We start from the raw sequence: 20,437 nt of genomic DNA, 5'->3' as shown, positions 1-20,437 counted from the left end.
CCTGCTCCTGGTACATCATTCTCCCTGAAGGGAGAATGTTTTGTTTATTTTTTCTTTTTAAAACACAGTATGAAATGGTAGCATCCTTATCTCTAGAAGTGAAACCCTTTGAGTGGGTAGCTGGTTGCATCCCCAGCTGGGTGCACATGTCACTAACGGCACAAGCATGAAACCCTAAGGTATCATGCAGTACGTAGCCTGCCACTTCACACACTGCTGATGCCAAGGTAGACAGTGGTACCTCGGGTTACACACACTTTGGGTTACAGACTCCGCTAACCCGGAAGTAGTACCTCGGGTTAAGAACTTTACCTCAGGATGAGAACAGAAATCACACAGCGGCAGCGGGAGGCCCCATTAGCTAAAGTGGTACCTCAGGTTAAGAACGGTTTCAGGTTCAGAACAGACCTCCGGAATGAATTAAGTACGTAACCAGAGGTACCACTGTATTTTGAATTGATAGTATCCTATATTTACCATTATTTCTTTTGCCAAAAGAACCACTATCGTGCTCTTGACTTTATCCCCACCCCAATAAATTTGCTAAGCAAATGAATAATGCCGGAGAGCAAAGAGCCTTCCGTAAAACAATCCTTGCCACAGGAATAGGCACATTGCAGGCAAGTCCTCATTTTCCCCTGTGTGAAGCTTTGGAGGTCGTGCACATAACATGCTGGACAGCCAACTGTCCAGCAACTAAAATTACACCCTAAACTATAAGAACGTTTCAAATGTTTATGCAAAATGGGGGAAAAACAACTGCAGATTCTTTCTGACATCCCTATAAAACTAAAGCCTACAGGCAAATTATTCCCAAACCACCCATTTTGGGATTCCCTTCGCCTTCCAAAAGCTCATCTGGTATTGCTCACAGTTAAGAGCAGAATACTGGAAAAGGCAGACAAGTGAGGAACGGCTAAGAATTCCAGAAATACAGAAAGCCTCAGATATGGCCTTTGTTCTCCCAGTAATAAACCTCTGTCCTGCTTTGCAAAAGTGAGTTTTACTGTGTGTGATTTATTATGTAATTACAGCAAAGAGATATTAGAGCTCATTAATTATCTCACACAGTATAAAACTTTTAAATTAAGTTATCGGCCATACAAATGTCACAACGGATGCCATTTACTCACTTTAATATATAATGATATATTGCAAATGCTGCTGGAAAGAGCAGATATTTTTTCCAGTAAGCTTTAGAGGCAAAACATATGGTCCACCCTTTCCATTTGGGCAGTTTCTCTGTAGCCACCATTTCTTCTGTCTAACTTTGTCTGATATGATCGCCCAGTCCACACAAACACCACAGTGTACAGATAAAACAGTCTTTGGCTGAGTGCATGTCTGCAGTTGTGCAGAAAAGTCAGAAGGAGCCAGCCAAGTTACAGCTTACAAGGAGTGCCCAAAGGGCCAACGGCTACAGTGTAACATAAATAAATTAAACATTTTATGTTTTGCCATGTTTTTCTATTAAACAACCATAGCAATACTAAAACCACCAAAAATACAAGCGCTGCTGAAAACAGAAGCAGAATATAATACTTTCTAGCCCTTCAGACTTCAAATTCCTGACCAATCAGCAACATCAACTCAATATCTAAATATTGCAATAGAGTTAGCTTGCATGGAAAACAAGGTGAAATTGTGTGGGCAGCCCTGCTCCTAGCAGATATCAATCTGGTATCTGAAGGCAAATACATCTATCATAGGATCTCATTGGGTGGTCAAAGATTGCTTTTTTAATAGAAAAATAGGTGTCGGTACTAACAATGAAGTTGTTACAGGAAGTGTCACACTTTTTAACAACAACAAAAAAGAGGTGCCAGCACTGTGTATCCGTTAGTACCCTCTTGAAAACATTGGCTATTTATAACAGAGCTGCTCCCTGAATTATCCCAAACCTGGATGCTCAGAACTTTATGTAGCTAACCGCCATCTTGAATTGAGACTAGTAATCAGCTGAGTAGCTTGTAACATTAAACACACTTATAGCAGTTAAAAAGGTAAAGGTACCCCTGCCCGTACGGGCCAGTCTTGACAGACTCTAGGGTTGTGCGCTCATCTCACTCTAGAGGCCGGGAGCCAGCGCTGTCCGCAGACACTTCCGGGTCACGTGGCCAGCGTGACAAGCTGCAGCACACGGAACGCCGTTTACCTTCCCGCTAGTAAGCGGTCCCTATTTATCTACTTGCACCCGGGGGTGCTTTCAAACTGCTAGGATGGCAGGCGCTGGGACCGAGCGACAGGAGCACACCCCGCCGCGGGGATTCGAACCGCCGACCTTTCGATCAGCAAGTCCTAGGCGCTGAGGCTTTTACCCACAGCGCCACCCGCGTCCCCTTATAGCAGTTAATACCAGTCAAAAGCCATGCTGCTGAATTTCAAATGTGGCTCCACATAGAGCAATTACAACATCTAATCTGGAGGTAACATAAACATCTACAGCAAGGATATGGTTGCAAGGATACACCAGGAATAGTGTCTAACACTGAATAATTTCCACCCAGTAGTTTCATTTTGTTTTCACTGATTAGCCATTAGCCATGTTCCACTCCTCACAAGCTATGCAGTCATGAGAATCACTGTGACTGCATTCATATAGCATCTCCTCCAATAGTCCCTGGAAGCTGGAAAAGACTCAGGGACATCCCTACCCTCCAATCATTCCAATTTCCAAGAGGCATCTATGGTCTACTGCTACCAAGACTTCCAGCTGATTGCAAAAACGGCAGTGCCTCAGCAGCGCCAAAGGGCCCTTGTGTGGAAGCAACCTTGGTTACAGACCGGGGGGAGGAAGAAAGAGAAGAGGTTAATAAAAAATACATTAAAAAGCATTTGTAAGAATATGGCTGAATAGGAGAGAGAAAAGCAGTGCCTGTAAGCTATTATGTGCATTATCCAATATATACACCCAAGGTGGTATCATAGGGTAGGTTAGTGCTTAGAGAGCCTTTGCCTATTAGATGCCCTCTCAATGCTTTGGACTACAACTCCCATCAGCCCCTGTTTTATAGTCCAGAACATTGTGTTGGTGAAGGCTGGCTTACAGATTGATAGAAGTGGAGAAGCAAGGGCAAAATACTACAGAGGTCACGTAAGCATGGGCTAGGTCAGAGATGGAAAACATGTGATCCTTCAAAATGTTGGACTCTCAGTTCCTATCAGTCCCAGCAACCATAGCTAGTGGTGAGTGATGATGGGAGTTATAGTCCAACAACAACTACAGGGCCACAGGTTAGCCATTCCTGGGCTAAGGCAATAATTTAGTTTTCCACGGGTCACTCCAGTCTATTATAGAAGGGCCAATTCTAGTTGCATATATTAATTTGCCCCCCTCCCCCATGGCCTATCAAAAGAGTTACTGTGACTGAATATACCTCATTAATAGATATGCACCATAAAAAGCTTAGTAGCTCAGCAAGGACACACTGCACTTTATAAACCAATATCTTAAAATGATGGAAGATCTAAAATTAAATGGCTTACAGCCCATTTCAAATAATTCAAATTTAGCTGCATCCTATTCCTTGCCAATGTATTTGCATCGGTAAGTAAATAAAAACTGTTATTAAAGCCTCCATTAATTCTGATCATACAAAAATATAAAAGCAAGTCTGCATATTATTGCCCTCTGCAAAGGATAGTAGGTAGATATACTGTAAACATTTGGGACCCCCTCTGAAACATAAAATATGTCAAGGGGAAAAAAACTTTTCACAAGCACGTCTCAAGTATTTGTCTTGAATCCATCCCAGAGGCACAGGGAAGAGAGGAGATGGAGAGCGAAGGGGAAGAATCCGAGGGGAGCGTGGGAGAAGAGGACAGTGGACCGAGGGATTCCATGAGCCTCTCCAGCGAATCGGAAGATTCACAGAAGGGGGCGCCAGTGGCCAGGGGTAGGGGGTTCCCAAGGGGAACGCCCCAGGAGCAAGGGGGCAGCAGGGACTCCCAGAGCAATAGCTGGAAATCAGGACCAGCTTCCCCACCAGAGCAGAGTGGGGGGGAAGAGTCCCAAGGATCGGGGCCAGTGCATTCCCCACCAGGGAGAGAAGATTAGGCAGGGGTGACCACGCCTCCATCAGAAAGTCGGACAACGGAGGAGAGGTCAGATCCGGCCAGTGTCCCGGAAGAGGGAAGCAGTGACCGAAGTAGTGTAACGGTTAGGAGAAAGGTCACTGGGTTGGCGCGAGAGGCAAGTTCAAATGTACAGGAGCGCGGGACAGCAGAGAATGAGGATTGGGAACCGGGTCCTAAAGCCCGCCGGAGGGAGGGGGAGGAGCTAAGCGACAGCGTCGGAAGAGTCCAGAAAGGGCAATGCCCCAGCGGGCAGGAGGACCCAGAGGAGGAGAGAGCAGCGTAAAAGGTGGAGCAGGGCTAGGATCTTAAACTGGTGTCATAGGGGAGGAGACTCAGACGGGACTTCGCCGATCTAGGGTTTAAGACGTAGGGCTGCACGCTGTGGCTTTGAAATGGAAACTGAACTTCAATAAAGACTTTTGTACATTACTACAGCCTAGCGTTGGTCCTCTGTGAGCTGGGACCTAGAGGCAGCTCTGACAGTATTATAGATTTCTATATCCTTTGACATATTTGTCTTATTAAACAAAAGCATTTAGACAGCACTCATATACGCAGTGTGTTATGGCAAACAGTTAACTACATTCCTTAGTTGGAGCCTTTAAAAATATCATATTGATGACATCAGCAGCGTACACTATTTTCTATTCCTGGTAAACTTTGCTCAGACAAATTTTAGTTTCAACTATTTTCAAAATGCAACAACTTTCATTTTACGCTGACAAAATTGAGCTTTTATGGAGATTGTGCACAAGCTTTCTGTAATTATTCTTTGTTACAGATTTCTAAAAGGGGGACTGTTTCGCTATGATGTTCAAACTTGATGTCACCATTTCCAGTTCTGAAATTCTATTATTGGCCTCACTATTTTCTCCTAAATAACACAAAGCTTTCCTTTGGCTTGTTATTCTTTCCATAAAAAAATTAACACAATATTCCTTGGAACAGGAAATAAATAATCCAGTTCAAAACTTTTGAGTTTGCTATTGAACTATGTAATAGTACTCATACAGCAGCAATAATAGCAATTTTTGAAGCTAATATAATACAGTGGTGCCTCGCAAGACGAAAAGAATCCGTTCCGCGAGTCTCTTCGTCTAGCGGTTTTTTCGTTTTGCGAAGCAACTCTATTAGCGGCTTAGCGGATTAGCACTATTAGCGGCTAAGCGGCTATTAGCGGCTTAGCGGTTTAGAAAAAGGGGGGGGGAGCGAAAAAAATCGCAAGACTCGCAAGACGTTTTCGTCTTGCGAAGCAAGCCCATAGGGAAATTCGTCTTGCGAAGCGCCTCAAAAACGGAAAACCCTTTTGTCTAGCGGGTTTTTCGTCTTGCGAGGCATTCGTCTTGTGGGGCACCACTGTACCCTGCTTTGCAATGACCATACAAAGTTACCTTACACTGAGTCAAGCCATTGGCCTGTCTAGCCCAGTGATATACTGTATATCATGATTTGCAACAGTTCTCCAAAGTTTCAAGTAAGGGGTTCTTTCTGAGGCCTGATGTCCCTAAACAATACTGGGGGAAAAACTACTTAGATAAAGACATCCCAGTCTTTTAATTGTGAATAAAGCAATTTTTCAGATTGAGCTATAAATTGTACGAAGTAATCCAGTCAGACTCATTAACAGTGGAAGGGAACAACTGAGAGAGGGAGGAGAAAAGGAAGCAGGACTGCAGAGAAAAGTTGATGTTCATTTGGAGCATCACCCATTTTCCCCCAGTGCTCAGCTCAGCTGATCAGTGGGAGGGAATGTTGTGGACCATGTAAGATTAGGAAGTAGGCAAGAGGCAGAACTGGAAGCACATACTGCACACTTCTGAACTAGAGATAGAAGCCAAAGCATGCTTCTTAGAGATTATTATTTTGTTTATTAAATCATGGCTTCTTCTTCTGCTTCTTCTGCTTCTTCTGCTTCTTCCTATTATTATTTCACTACACCAATCCATAACAATGGATAATAGTTTTTATTAGCTATTTAAAAACAGCTCATGTATCTACACAGAAAGTTTTTGAGACTAAAAACAAAAACGGCAAAAGAACCAACTCAGCTCTTTGCTAAGATGCAAAGATCATGTTAACAAAACGTACAGGGAATACTAAGGCACAACCATAAATGCAATAAGGATTGAAGGCAATTAATCATCACGGATGCACAGCATACCTGGTAGTCCAAAATGCTGAATCCTAAGCCCATCTTAGTGTCTTTTACAAGTTCAATGACATTGACTTCGGAAGACCAAAGTTCTAGCTCCACCTCTTCCTCTTCTTCTTCCTCCCCTGGTTTCACCTGAGAAATAAGATATCAAGCTTTTTTCCTCCTGTTGATAAATTTATCCATCATATGCAAGCTGAAGAGGGTGCCTGGACTAGAATTTAAATCATTCTGTGAAACTAGATATTGGCTCAGTTCACTTAAGCTAAGGTCGCTAGCCTTCAATGGTCGCATTGGATGCATAAAAGTAAAAGGGCACAGAGAGGAAAGCAAAAAATAAATTAAGCCTGGTATGCAAACGTAGCTAAGAGTATGGCCTGTGATCTTGGAGGCTCCTGGGTCAACACTTAACTTTGCCAGGAACCCTGTAAGTGGCCACTGTATCTTGCATGCCATCTTCCATATGGGGGTAATGATGATGGACTACTCTATAGGATTGTTGCAAGGATTACTATCCGTAAAGTGCTTTGAATGATCCAGAATTCATAGTTTTAAATAGTAGGGGCAAAAGCACAAAGGAACAAGGCCATGAAATATTCAGTCAGATGATCCCACAAGGCTTTCAGTGGAAAAACAAGGGCACTTCTAGCTGGAGACTCTGAAAGGAAATGTTATGACTCCTTATACTGAAAATCTGAAAGAGGTCCTATACGTGAAGGTAGACTTAACATGTACAGAGTCAAAAGAGGAAGACCTCACCAAGGAGGCTTGGTAAGCCAAAAAGCATGACAGTAACCATGCATGAATTAATTGTGCCTGTTTTGCTCCTCCCCACTCATACTGCAAAGAAATAAACCACAATCCCTAGCTTAGTGGTACATTTGAGCCAGGGATCGTTTTTGGCTTTGCTCCTGATAAACTGTGATCTGTAGCCAAGGTTTGTTCTTACCTCATTATCTGTGATTTATTGGAACCGAAACAAACTACAATCCCTGACTTAGACGTAACACAATTATTATTATTAATTTAATTTATACTCTGCCCTTCATCACAGCATCTCAGGGATGTTCACATAATAAGAACAAGGTAAGATTCAGAAAGCATATTCTGTGGTATTACTCAGAGACAAATGAATTTATACAATGCCCTGATATCAGTGTAAAACCATTGTTTTAAAAGATCTGAGTGGCCACTGATAAACTCGTAGAAGTATATTGGCACTGCACTGCCAGTTAAATGGAACATTTAACTTAATCACTAAGCTATCCAAAGCAGGACACTGGTGCATCAAGAAGATACATCATTATGGAGCCATGGAGCCAGAAGCAAAAGTTTACTTTATTACACTGAAAGACAAGGTCTGTACTCCTGGGAAAAAATTTAAACTCAAACTGTATTCTTCCAGTTTGCATCAGGTCCTTTGTTCACAAGATGGAAGTAATCAGCTAATGGGGAAGCTGAGACTAGGTATAATTCAAAGCTTTTGCTCCCTTATTAAACTGAAGAATGATGAATGGGATGTACACCGTCAGCATGTCAGCCCATTGATTTACATACCTTGTATCATTAGTACAATGATGTTTCCAGCTACCTGCCTAGATAAAGCCACTAGGAGTTTCCAATTACAGTGAAAGTAGTAAAGTCACAAACATGAAATATCTCTCAGGGAAGATGCATTTGTTAAAGTACTGTTGTAGCTTTGGTTCAAAAGCACACACTCAGCTTCATAAAATTCAAGGCAGTGAAGCCTGAATTTCAGATTCTGATCAGATTCATTGTTCACTGAGAAAAGGCAAAAAAGAAGAGAGGCTGTGACCATCGTTTTCTGCACTATGCACAGAAGATATATGACTCCACTGGTGGAATGTTTGGAATTGCAGGCTGTGATCCAGCAAAGCCTGTGTGGAAGTGGCAAAATGCTTCTGTGCTTGCTCTCTCTTCTAGTAGTAGCTCCTGGGCTTCCTGAAATGCTCTTCTAAAGGGTCTTCTCACTTTTTGGGTGGGGCTGCCACTGTCACCTGAATGGAACTTTAAAAAATCACCAGTCATTTACACTTTGGATCCTGACACCAGTGTTTGGTTTCTCTTCTGCTTACAAAACACTACAATTAACAGGGCTTTTGCAGGAAAGGGAAGTCACAAGAGTTTAAAAACCAGGATAGAATGGATTAAGAGGCGAAATCTAGAACCCTTCAACCACTATCTCAAGTCTAGACTGTTTTGGTAGACCTATTCTCCTTGATGAGATTATAGTGCTTCAACAATACCTCCATTTCCTTTCTCTCCCACATCATCTTTCTTCCATTCCTACTATTGATTTGTCAATCCCTGTCCCCTCTTGCGAACACTTCTATACAGTCATACCTTGGTTGTCAAACTTAACCTGTTCCGGGAGTCCGTTCGACTTCCAAAATGGTTCAAAAACCAAAGTGTGGCTTCCAATTGGCTGCAGGAACTTCTTGCACTCAATCAGAAGCAACGGAGAGGAGAGTTACTAGAACGTACATTCATGACTAATTTAAATCCCACTGAATACAATGGGGCCACATCTGGATCCAACCCATTATCTTCCGAAAGTCAAGGTACATCTGTTGGCACCCCCTTTACCTTTTCTTTTCATGTTTCAAAATGTTATTGCTTTACCTTTGGTTCTGGAGAGCAAGCAATAATGGCTGTGGGCTCGTCCACAAAGGATTCTGTCCCATCATCAAACAGGCGCCGGCAACTAACCAGGGTAAATGGAGGAGGCACTTCCTTAAGAAAAGAAACTGCCTCACGGCGGGATTTTCCATAGAGCTGAACACCATTTACCTATGACAAGAAATGAGAATGTACATGGACTTGAAGACAAGCGATCTGGTTCCACCCTAAATCATACTTTTATTTTTTTAATGAATATTTGTAAAGGGAATATGTGTATGAATTAATACTTATTATCCCTTTTGAGTTGTATCTTTGCCCTTTTGGTCCTTCCAGGCTGTGATGCATTATGGTTTAATTTTATTCTTTTTATTCTGTGTGTGTGTGTGTGTGTGTGTGTGTGTGTGTGTGTGTTTGCACTCATGAAAGGAGTAACTAATCAGTTGCTTTTATCCAGGGGTAGGAGACCTCAGGCCCCATCCACCACTGCCATGTGTTCCACCACCCACCCAAAGGAATGAAACCCTTGGGTTGAAAAAGGTTTCACACCCCTGACTGAGCCTCACCTCCAGCTCCAGCACACCAGTTCAAAGCAAATCTCTTAAAGCAGTCTGAAACATTTTTATATATATTATCACATTTGTAGCCAATCCACTTTTCAAAATTAAGACTCATATACACCTTCCTCACAGGATGAAACACATCTGAATAGGATTGCAATGCCCCTTCTCTGTATGTCATAATTCTGAATCATAATAATAATAATAATAATAATTTATTATTTATACCCCGCCCATCTGGCTGAGTTTCCCCAGCCACTCTGGGCGGCTCCCAATCAGTGTTAAAAACAATACAGCATTACATATTAAAAACTTCCCTGAACAGGGCTGCCTTAAGATGTCTTCTGAATGTCAGGTAATTCTTTATCTCTTTGACATCTGATGGGAGGGCGTTCCACAGGTCGGGCGCCACTACCGAGAAGGCCCTCTGCCTGGTTCCCTGTAGCCTCACTTCTCGCAATGAGGGAACCGCCAGAAGGCCCTCGGCGCTGGATCTCAGTGTCCGGGCTGAACGATGGGGGTGGAGATGCTCCTTCAGGTATACAGGACCGAGGCCGTTTAGGGCTTTAAAGGTCAGCACCAACACTTTGAATCGTGCTCGGAAACGTACTGGGAGCCAGTGCAGATCTCTCAGAACCGGTGTTATGTGGTCCCGGCGGCCACTCCCAGTCACCAGTCTAGCTGCCGCATTCTGGATTAATTGCAGTTTCCGGGTCACCTTCAAAGGTAGCCCCACGTAGAGCGCGTTGCAGTAGTCCAAGCGTGAGATAACCAGAGCATGCACCACTCTGGCGAGACAGTCCGCGGGAATGTAGGGTCTTAGCCTGCGTACCAGGTGGAGCTGGTAGACAGCTGCCCTGGACACAGATTTAACCTGCGCCTCCATGGACAGCTGTGAGTCCAAAATGACTCCCAGGCTGCGCACCTGGTCCTTCAGGGGCACAGTTACCCCATTCAGGACCAGGGAATCCTCCACACCTGCCCGCCTCCTGTCCCCCAAAAACAGTACTTCTGTCTTGTCAGGATTCAACCTCAATCTGTTAGCCGCCATCCAACCTCCAACCGCCTCCAGGCACTCACACAGGACCTTCACCGCCTTCACTGGTTCCGATTTAAAGGAGAGGTAGAGCTTGGTGTCATCTGCATACTGATGAACACCCAGTCCAAACCCCCTGATGATCTCTCCCAGCGGCTTCATATAGATGTTAAAAAGCATGGGGGAGAGGACGGAACCCTGAGGTACCCCACAAGTGAGGGCCCAAGGGTCTGAACACTCATCCCCCACCACCACTTTCTGAACACGGCCCAGGAGGAAGGAGCGGAACCACTGTATAACAGTGCCCCCAGCTCCCAGCCCCTCTAGACGGTCCAGAAGGATGTTATGGTCGATGGTGTCAAAGGCCGCTGAGAGATCCAGCAGAACTAGGAAACAGCTCTCACCTTTGTCCCTAGCCCGCCGGAGATCATCAACCAGCGCGACCAAGGCAGTTTCAGTCCCATGGTGAGGCCTGAATCCCGATTGGAAGGGATCCAAATGGTCCGTTTCCTCCAGGCGTGCTTGGAGTTGTTCAGCAACCACCCATTTTCATTCATTCATTCTACACATTTTCTTGCTTCCTTATTGCTAAGTGGCCAATTTCCAAACAAAACGATGGTCTTGAGAAGGACAGCAAAGAGGAGGAATGGTAGTTATGGACTGACTCCTATTCAGTCAATGGGTATTCTCTTGCATATCTTATTAATTCCAATGGCCTGTCTCTCGATTGCTGTATCAGTGGTTTGGCAGCGCTGTTTTCTTTGTGAGTTTGTTACTTTTTTCTGCCCATTACAGCTTTTATTTAATAGAGTGCATAACCTGGTTAATTTTTAACATGTGCTCTAGGCTAACAGGGGGTATATTTTAACCAAGAGGCCAGTTTATTTTTTTAAAAAAACTCAAAACTGGAGGAGTGGGATGAAAGAAATGTTTCACAAGCTCTGGACATAGTTGTGGATTTGGATAAGTAATGTATAGACAGAATCCAGGCTTATATAACAATAATTCACTAACAATTAAATCATAGCAAGGCTTTATTACTTCCATACTACAGTTTTGGTTGATTGTCAATATATTTTTCTCCCCCCCCCCCCAATGTCCTTTAAACCTTTGGCACTCAGCATTTCCTATCATGAATGTTGCAAAAGGAAAAACAAACTGCATTGATGGGCATGAGTTTGTGAGATAGTGAATTAAATGATTTAAAGGAGGAACTGCTTACATCTCCTACGGAAAACCCAAAGGCCTAAGACTTCCAGAGTTAAGCACACACTTTCCTGCCCTCCCCTCATAGCTTTAATTTATGTTAATACTCTTCGTAGCTATGTAGAAAGGTACTCTGATGAGTCTCATCCACATGAACACTAGTAAAACACTGGAAGGTGACTAAATATCATGGCTACATACAATGTATTGTCTACAAACTTTACCTCTAGAAGTTCATCCTCCAACTGCAATAAACCAAGTTTGGCAATCGGACCATCAGGAGCTATTGAAGATATATAATGATGTCCTTCAAATGTATCCAGTTCCACCCCCAGTCTCATTGTGTGAATAGGTAGGAGCTGTTGAAAACAAAGCAGTGTGTGAGTAAGTAGCAGCTGTTAAAAAACCAAAATGTATGGTACTTTATCAGCTTTTCCAGCAACTTGGACCTCTAGGGACAGGGCCTCTTGGGAGCATGCTAGATGACAGAAGTCAACTGATAGATTTGGAGAACTTAAATATCTCAAAACAAGGGTCATAGACTATACCTCTATAGCTTCAGCAGTTTTATTGCTTAATGTCTAATGGCTGCATTCAGACATCACATTAAACTATGGTTCAGTGAAATGTGAGCCTCCACCTGGGTTTGCATGCTCGACCTTCCCCTCTCCCCCTCCCATACAGCCAGAAGGAGGAGTCGACAAAATGTGGTTAATATTGTGAGATTCAAACAATCCAACTGTGGTTTCTAAAGGAGGTTTGTTTCAAATAACCATAATAAATGTTTCCCACAGCTCCAGGTTTGGACAAGATGGCAAAGTGGCAGAAAACCAAAAGCAGAAGCCAATGCCCATCACCTGAAAATCTCAGATGATCAAGAAAGTTATATGTTTATTTAGGCTGATGAGATGTAGTTGGTCAAATGAAATCCAGCAAAGCGAGTTGGCATTGGTCTGTCCTTTTGCAGATTGCATACTAACTTCGTGTAGCTTCTTACAGTAAAGTCTACACTGCAGCCTGTGTTGCTCCCAGACGGTAGTCAAGGTGAAGGTTTGATTTACAAAAAAATGTTTCTGGCTTGCATTCTTCAACAACTCCTGTCCTAGCAATCAATAAACCAAGACATCGGCACAAAGCATTTCAAAGAGCAAAGCTGCTAAATACAGTACTTGACATCTAACCAATATGTTTAATTCTGCACAGACTATCATTTGAAAAAGGAAGGACAGAATAGCTTGTTGGGACAAATTCACGTCCAGCACATAAAGAGAGATACAAACCCGGAATTTGCCCAAACTTTCAAATATAGTAAGTTCTAAGTGGGTGGTTCACACCTATATCTATTTACACTCCCAGCGTGTTACAGAAATAGAAAAAGGGACGACTCAATACCTTTGAATATTTCTGTAGCTCAGCATCATCTGTGATTGGCATGTCCACAGTTGAAACCTAAAGATTAAAAAGGAGAGATTCCATGGGTACTCATTAAAGCATTATATTTATTTCAAAGTCAGTGATCTAAACTAAGTAAGTGTACAACAGATGTAAAATAGATAAATCATAGCAATGCCCCTTTGTGGAGAGGAGAGAGAGTGCTGATTATTCTACATGTATATTACTAGGAGAGTGGTGTATGGATACAGCTGTGCTGCTCCTATAAACATAAGAATATGACCCTACAGGTCTTTTTAATGGTTTGGGCACATCTGAAGGTGCAGCACTGCTAACACGAAACAGGTGTGGATCTAGTCAGCTCCTTGGATGAGCGACGACCAGGGACCCCATGTAAAATAAGGATATAATAACAATTTATTTTAAACCACCTTGAAACAAACAATCATACCAGCAGTAATTCTGGAATGTCAATGCATTGCCAGCAGTGGTTGAAACTGAATTCACACACACTTTTACTTGAGAGCTTGCTTGCGTAGAGATTAAATTGCATTAGAGCCTAAATGCGCGGAGATTAAATGAGAGATATCATGGTGTGTTGTACTGTACACTTTGCTCATCAGACCCTACCCCCCCCACCATCAGAAACACAGGTGGGACAGGGCCTTTTCAGCTGTGTCATCAAAATCTGAAACAGCCTCTGAAGAGAGATGTCTGCTGGGACCTCTTGCTGCTCATTTTCAGACAAGACTATTTTACTTCAGAAATTTAGATATTAACAGCACTTTAACATTGTACATTGTTTTAATAATCTGTAAAGTGCCCGGAATATTTGTAAGGCAGATATAATACTGATAATTAAATTAATGATGCCACTTCCTCATCAAGTAAAATAAGATTTTGTATAGTTTCAAAAAGCTACTTACAACTCACTGTAAAACTACTGTCTGACTTCAGTCATGGGGTTAGGAAAATTATTGACTAGTTTCATATATATTTAAAAAGGGCAGACAAAACCTGAATATCATGGGGTCACCTTAATTGCTTTCAAAAAGTCCAATCAACTATAGAGCATTATTTATTGGAAGAGAAAGCTCTTTGTTGATCATTGAAATAAAAGGAGAAATATCTAGTGGATAGCTAGCAGCACTAAGAAATAGTTTGAACTGATCAGATGGGGTTAAGACAACTCCAATTCTTTATCGCCTGCACTGGCAATCAATTTGCATCTCAGTTCAATTTGAAGTGCTTTTGACATTTAAAACCCTACATAGCCTTGGACTGCAATATTTTAAGAACTGCCTCCACACGTACGAATCTGCCAGACAGCCACGACTGGGGGAATTACGGAAGGGTGGTGGCAGAAAAGACCTGGACTTTTAAATTGTGGTGCCAAGACAGCAACACCCTTCTAAAGGAAGATCATCTGGCACCATCAAACTCCCTGGCACTTTGGCAGACAATGCCATCATTCCTGCTGTGAAAAATATTCCCAGAGGTGCATTCTCCTACAGTCCCCCCTTGACTACATCACTGAAACAAAGCCTTCCCTTTGCTAGTGAACATCTTCCGCTATCGCTCTTTGAACTTTGATTGCTGTTGTTGCATCTTCTATTGGTATATTTCACACCATTCATGTCTTTGGTAATAACATTTTACTCAACATTCTAAATGTTGTGTTTTGTTTACAACCTTGAGTGTTTGGGGGGTTGCTTTTTTTAACTTGTAGCTAGAAATGCAGAAGATAATCACTCCCATTAATTTGTAAAGAATATTCAACTTACACTAAATATATATCACAGAAACACAGAAACAAACACATACCGTAACTTCAAAGTCAGGTCCCAGTAGTTTTTCCCACTTGGATTTTAATTTGTTTTCTGGCAATTCTGGAGCTTTCCCTAGATGCAACAATTAAAATTTAAGACCAGATCTTGAGAAATTCATCCCCCTCATTGCACATTAATAAAGCACCAACATATCTATACCTACATCCATGTACAAGAAGAGTGTTACCCTGGGACAGCAGTGGGGAGGGGGCAATGTACTCCTAGCTTCCCAATGCTGTGCACTGATATCGAGGGGGGGAGGGAGAAGGCAGCAGGGAGCTTTGCAGCTGCAAAAATAGCAGCAGGAGCACTGGATTGGCTCCACTGCCATTCCTGCTCCTGCCAAGGTCCCTGCAGTCTTGGCCCTCCCCAATCTGTGTAAGCAGCTGCGACATGCAGTTTTGGTAAGCCAGTAAGCTGGCCGCTGCTAACCCTGCATCCAGGAAAACTGTAGAATTCTGCCCTGTAGAGCAGAACATTGCAGGAGAACAAATCATCATCAAATGCTGTTTGTTTTGCTTCAAAAGTAAGGACAGCAATTGTTGTGTCAATGAGACATGGGCGCTGCATTGTTTCGCTGCATCAATTGATCATTCTTGGCTGCAAAGTTCAGTTCAATTAACTTAGAAGGACCAGTTGACATTTATAAAAGCTGACTGGGCCATCATTCACTTGCAGCAACTCCTCATCAAGGACTACATCAACAGAATGCACTCACGAACTTTATACATTTGGCAGACGTAGCAACATACGGTTCTGGTTGCCTCACCTCAAAAAGGATATTGCATTGATGGGAAATGTGCAGAAAAGAGCAACAAGAATTACACTGGGGAACAAATTTTTTTTTTCATTTTCTGTTGCATGAGATTTTTCAACTATTCTTATATGTTCTTTCAATGCTGATTTCAAATCTGAAATTGATTTTCATGTATGTGCTACAGTTATCTTTCAACTTCCGACTTTTGCCAATATGTCATATTTACACTGGGGATAAATGGATACTGACACGTTGATCTACCCTAACCACATGGTAATTATTGTTTTGCAAACTTAATTTTTATTTTTATAGTTTTGTAACCTAAATATTTGTATTTTTCAGATCAGACCATGGCTTCTTCAAGAACAAAACCAACTTCAGATATGAAATCAGCACGTCAAAATTAGGTTAGAACAACTGCAGGTATCAGTGCTACAAAAAATTTGTTTCCCAGTGTTATCAAGAGGTTGGAGCAAATCCATTTTGAGGAAAGGGGACTTTCGGGAGGGGGAAGGTACATAAGGGGAACATGAGGAAGGTGCATAAGGTTATGCATGGTACAGAGAAAATAGGCAGATAAACATTTTTCTTCCTCTCCCAAAAAGCTAGAAGCTGTGCCATCCAATGAAGCAGAATGCTGTGAAATTCAGGGCACACAAATAAAACCTCTTCACACAGCACATAGTTAAAAGCATAGAATTTGCTACTACAAGAGTGATGACCAGCAACTTGGATGGCTTTAAAATAAGGACTGAACAAATTCATGGAAGAGGCTAGCAACTGATGTGTTCTGCCTCCACTGTAAGAGGACGTACCTCTGAATACCAGTTGCGGAGAATCCTAAAAGGGGAGACCGGGCTCTGTTCAGGTCCTGCTGGCAAATCTGACTGACCAGTGGCATAGCGTGGGTTGTCAGCACCCGGAGCAAGGCAAATAATTTGCGCCCCCTAACCCGTGGATTTTAGCAGGGGGCAGAGAGCTGCGAGTGCGCCCCCCAGATGTTGTGCCCGGTGCGGCCGGCCCCCCCTACACCCCCACGCTACGCCACTGTGACTGACCACAGTGAGAACAGGGTGATGGACTAGGCTGGCCTAGAGTTCTTATAAAAACCTTGCTTAGCTTAATCAGGCCAGTGAGCCATGTGAACTTCAGCTTCAGTTCTGAACCAGCCTTCCATGGGAACTTGGCTATCTTGACATTTATATCTTTTCAGCTTTCTTACTAATGCAACCAGAGCGGTATTACAGCCATGTAAGACAGTTTGACATGGCTAGACAACATAAAAATGGCTGGCTGCCCTGCATTTAACCCCAGCCAGAAGCTCAGCGTACTTATAAAAAGTTCCTTCCCTAAGTAATATTTAACTTGCAGAAGTCAAAAACTCCCACAGGCAGACAGAAAAGTTCAAGTAACAGTGGCACCAACAGGAGGATAAGTTTACCGCAAGCTATTTTATTTTATGGCTTATTTTGTTACCATTTGGGACAAGTAACAGGACATTACATATGAGCAGCACTCCATGTTCCTGAAATACTAATGCATACTGCACTTACTTTAATGCTTTTCCATCTAAAACCACATGCATTATTTTGTTATTTATGTTTTTAAAACATACAATGTCACATTAAACAGAACTACTGCAGGAAAGATCTGTTTGAACAGAAAATCAGCCAGTCTTGTCTTGAGTCTTTAACTTAAGAGAATGGGTTTTGCTTTCATTAGAAACAGAGAACCACTACAGCATGTCAGTGTATAGCGCTTAATGACATCCTAAGATATCAAGGTAGAAGTCATGTATTTGAAAGTAAATCCCACAGAACTCACTTCCAGGCAAAAACACACATAGGGATTGGATTGCATGCATTTCATCTTCACTGATAATCCTTCAAACATTTGAGTAAAGTGTCATTTTGGAGGACTCCCAAATGACACGGGCTAGTTTTACCTTTTGGGACGCAGGTGGCGCTGTGGGTTAAAGCTTGCCGATCGAAAGGTCGGCGGTTCGAATCCCTGCGGCGGGGTGCGCTCCCGCTGCTCGGTCCCAGCGCCTGCCAACCTAGCAGTTCGAAAGCACCTCCGGGTGCAAGTAGATAAATAGGGACCGCTTACCAGCGGGAAGGTAAACGGCGTTTCCGTGTGCGGCTCTGGCTCTGGCCAGAGCAGCGATGTCACGCTGGCCACGTGACCCGGAAGTGTCTCCGGACAGCGCTGGCCCCTGGCCTCTTAAGTGAGATGGGCGCACAACCCCAGAGTCTGTCAGGGGTACCTTTACCTTTACCTTAGTTTTACCTTTGCTACCTGGTAAGAATTTATTCAGATGCACTGAGCTTCTAAGACTCCATTGTGCCTTTTGCATGTCCAAGATAAATAAACAAAGATCTCTGCAAGGCCACAGTGAAACTTAAGATTATTTCTTTTACTGAACTATATCAAGATTCTGTATCAAGATTCTTGCATGGGATTCATTTTTATGAAAGCAAGTTCCTTTGAAGGCAGTGTTATCTTTCCTACACAGCCCTATGTAAACTTTTGGAAGAACATGTGTGCAGTTTTATTAAATGAATTGTAAGCTAGCTGCCATTGAAGCTTTGTGTACACAACGCTCTGAAATATGGAAACATATAACTGAAGACATACGGTTGCAAAGTCTCTCTAGGTAAGCATCCTTAAATTGCACTCCTATCTACACTTATGTGGCTTCATGTAGCTCTTAATAAAGCATTGTCTGTAACACCAAACCTTATGACACCGTAAGTCAATGCACATGGAGTTGAACTAGCGTCTCTTTCAACCACATTCTGAATATGGCCAGACAGGAGTTAAACCACTGGAACTCCTGTCAAGACTCCCCAACCAGATGCTCTGAAATAATGGTGCAGTCCACTATGGGGTCAGATAACTTTTCTGGACCAGATCTTGGGGTCATTCAGAGAAGCTGAACGGTGGAAGATTCAGGACAGACAAATTGAAGTATTTCTTCACACAGCACATACTTAAACTTTGAAATTTGATCCCACAGGGTGTAGTAATTGCCACCAATTAGATGGCTTCAAAGGGATTTTAGACCTACAGGATCAGAGGCAAAGTGCAGTCTGTGGCACAATGGGTCAGTGCATCTGACTGTTAACCAGAACGTTGGTGGTTCGAGCCTATCCAGGGACAGCTGTGGACAGGAATCCTGCATTGCAGGGGGTTGAACTAGATGATCCTTGGGGTCTCTCCCAATCTACAATTCTATCATTCTAACCAATGCATCATACTGATGCTCAGGTACTCGGCTAGAACCCAATAAAGGGTTTCATGCAAACATCATATTAAATTATATTACACTGACTGTACCAACATCATTGTAGCTGTTAGGGCACACCACTGTTTAAATCTATTCAGGAATTTGAATTAAAGCTTAGCACAATCAGACCTAGAGAAAAAACACATTTTATAAAACACACTTTTTACATTAAGTTTGAAAGGCGTTTCTAGAGTTTAGACAGGGCATTAAATTAGGGGCGTTTTAGTTTAGTGCTATTATAATTAAGTGCCTGTCAGCATTTCCAATATAAGTACCTATTTCTGGAATTTAATTTGGCCATTAAATTCTGCTCCAGGGTGAACTTTTATAGACAGTGTTTTAGTATCAACCATGTTTGAAATGAAATGACTGCTTTTAGCTCTCAAGCAAGAAAGGTAAGTGAATATATTTACCAGTGTGAAAACACTTTTACATTTCTGTATCCTAAATGGTTTTTACCTTTCTGTAATAAAATAAAATTTTACGAAATGACAAGCCTACAGATGTAGAATCGCATGCCACAGACCACTTATTTTCTTTTAAAATCATTCCAATTAGCCTGTGAATGCCCCAATATGGTGAAAACTGACGAAGTCATCACAACTTGTCAGCTGCAGCAGAAAACAAGGGTTCCAGCAATTCTGTAACTGCAGCATGATGTGTCTCCTGTACAGATACAAAGCTTCAAAAACAACAGACCCAGTTTTTAATGTGCAACAACAAAAAATATCCTGCTGTTATTAGGCCAAATTAGGCTGCTACTAAAATTAATTGCTCAATATCCCCCTCTATTGACACTCATTTGTCCTACTACTACTTAAAAGACCATATATGATATGGTTGGCAAACAGAAGGTTAGTGTAGCAAAAGTCTCCTCCAAAGATATATCACTTACCAACTGCATGTCGTTTTTGTTTCCTCTCGTTTTCAGAGCTGTCTTTTTGCTTTAGAAGTTCCTCGTTATCACTATCTATGGTAGTCTCAGTCTCCACGACACCAGCCAAGGATAAGGTTGGCATATCTGGCTGCACTGCAACTGTTCCAAAAGTTTCCAGTCAATTGCGTAATCCAAGGATCGTATGCAAGAAGTGTACTTATATAACCTTTTAGATAGCAAGCTCTCTCTACTCTACCTACCAAAATAGTAAAGAAATGGGCTTGTTCACCCCAAGAAGTTCTTAAAAGAGTAGAATTTATTAGAAATTATTTATTCCAGAATTTTTTAGAAATTATTAGAATGCTTATGATTGAAAAGAAAAAAAATAACATTATTGTAGGAAGATAAATGGTTCCACAGTAATCAGTACCTTATATTTAGCACAGTAAATATAGTTAGTTGGACCACATTATAGCATTTTGAGAGCTCTGTTGTTTATGTGTTAATTTCTGAAAGGCCCCAAAACTAACAGATTACCAATGATGTTCTCAGTACTGGAGTATGTTGCTTTTGTTGTTTATTACCTACCCTTCACTCCAAGGTACCAGAGCAAGTTACAATG

At 42.3% G+C, this 20,437-nt stretch overlaps 1 protein-coding gene across 7 annotated transcripts in view; it reads right to left on the bottom strand.

Annotated features, from left to right (window-relative positions):
- The window catches only part of PATJ (PATJ crumbs cell polarity complex component), a 159,397-nt gene that overhangs the window by 123,098 nt on the left and 15,862 nt on the right, over window positions 1-20,437 (bottom strand). For 6 of the 7 annotated variants that reach the window (XM_079982093.1, XM_079982091.1, XM_079982090.1 and 3 more), the window contains exons 12-17: window positions 19,834-19,974; window positions 14,888-14,964; window positions 13,064-13,120; window positions 11,896-12,030; window positions 8,873-9,040; window positions 6,239-6,364 (exon numbers count right to left, since the gene is read on the bottom strand). In XM_079982093.1, the coding sequence (XP_079838219.1) occupies window positions 6,239-6,364; window positions 8,873-9,040; window positions 11,896-12,030; window positions 13,064-13,120; window positions 14,888-14,964; window positions 19,834-19,974 (704 nt within the window). The remainder of the gene's footprint in view (window positions 1-6,238; window positions 6,365-8,872; window positions 9,041-11,895; window positions 12,031-13,063; window positions 13,121-14,887; window positions 14,965-19,833; window positions 19,975-20,437) is intronic. The other variant, XM_079982092.1, reaches the window with a different exon arrangement.

Source organism: Podarcis cretensis, assembly GCF_951804945.1.
Source record: "Podarcis cretensis genome assembly, chromosome: 6".
NCBI classification, from domain to species: domain Eukaryota; kingdom Metazoa; phylum Chordata; class Lepidosauria; order Squamata; family Lacertidae; genus Podarcis; species Podarcis cretensis.
Note: the sequence above shows the minus strand (reverse complement) of the source record. Positions and strands in the feature narration are given on the sequence as shown.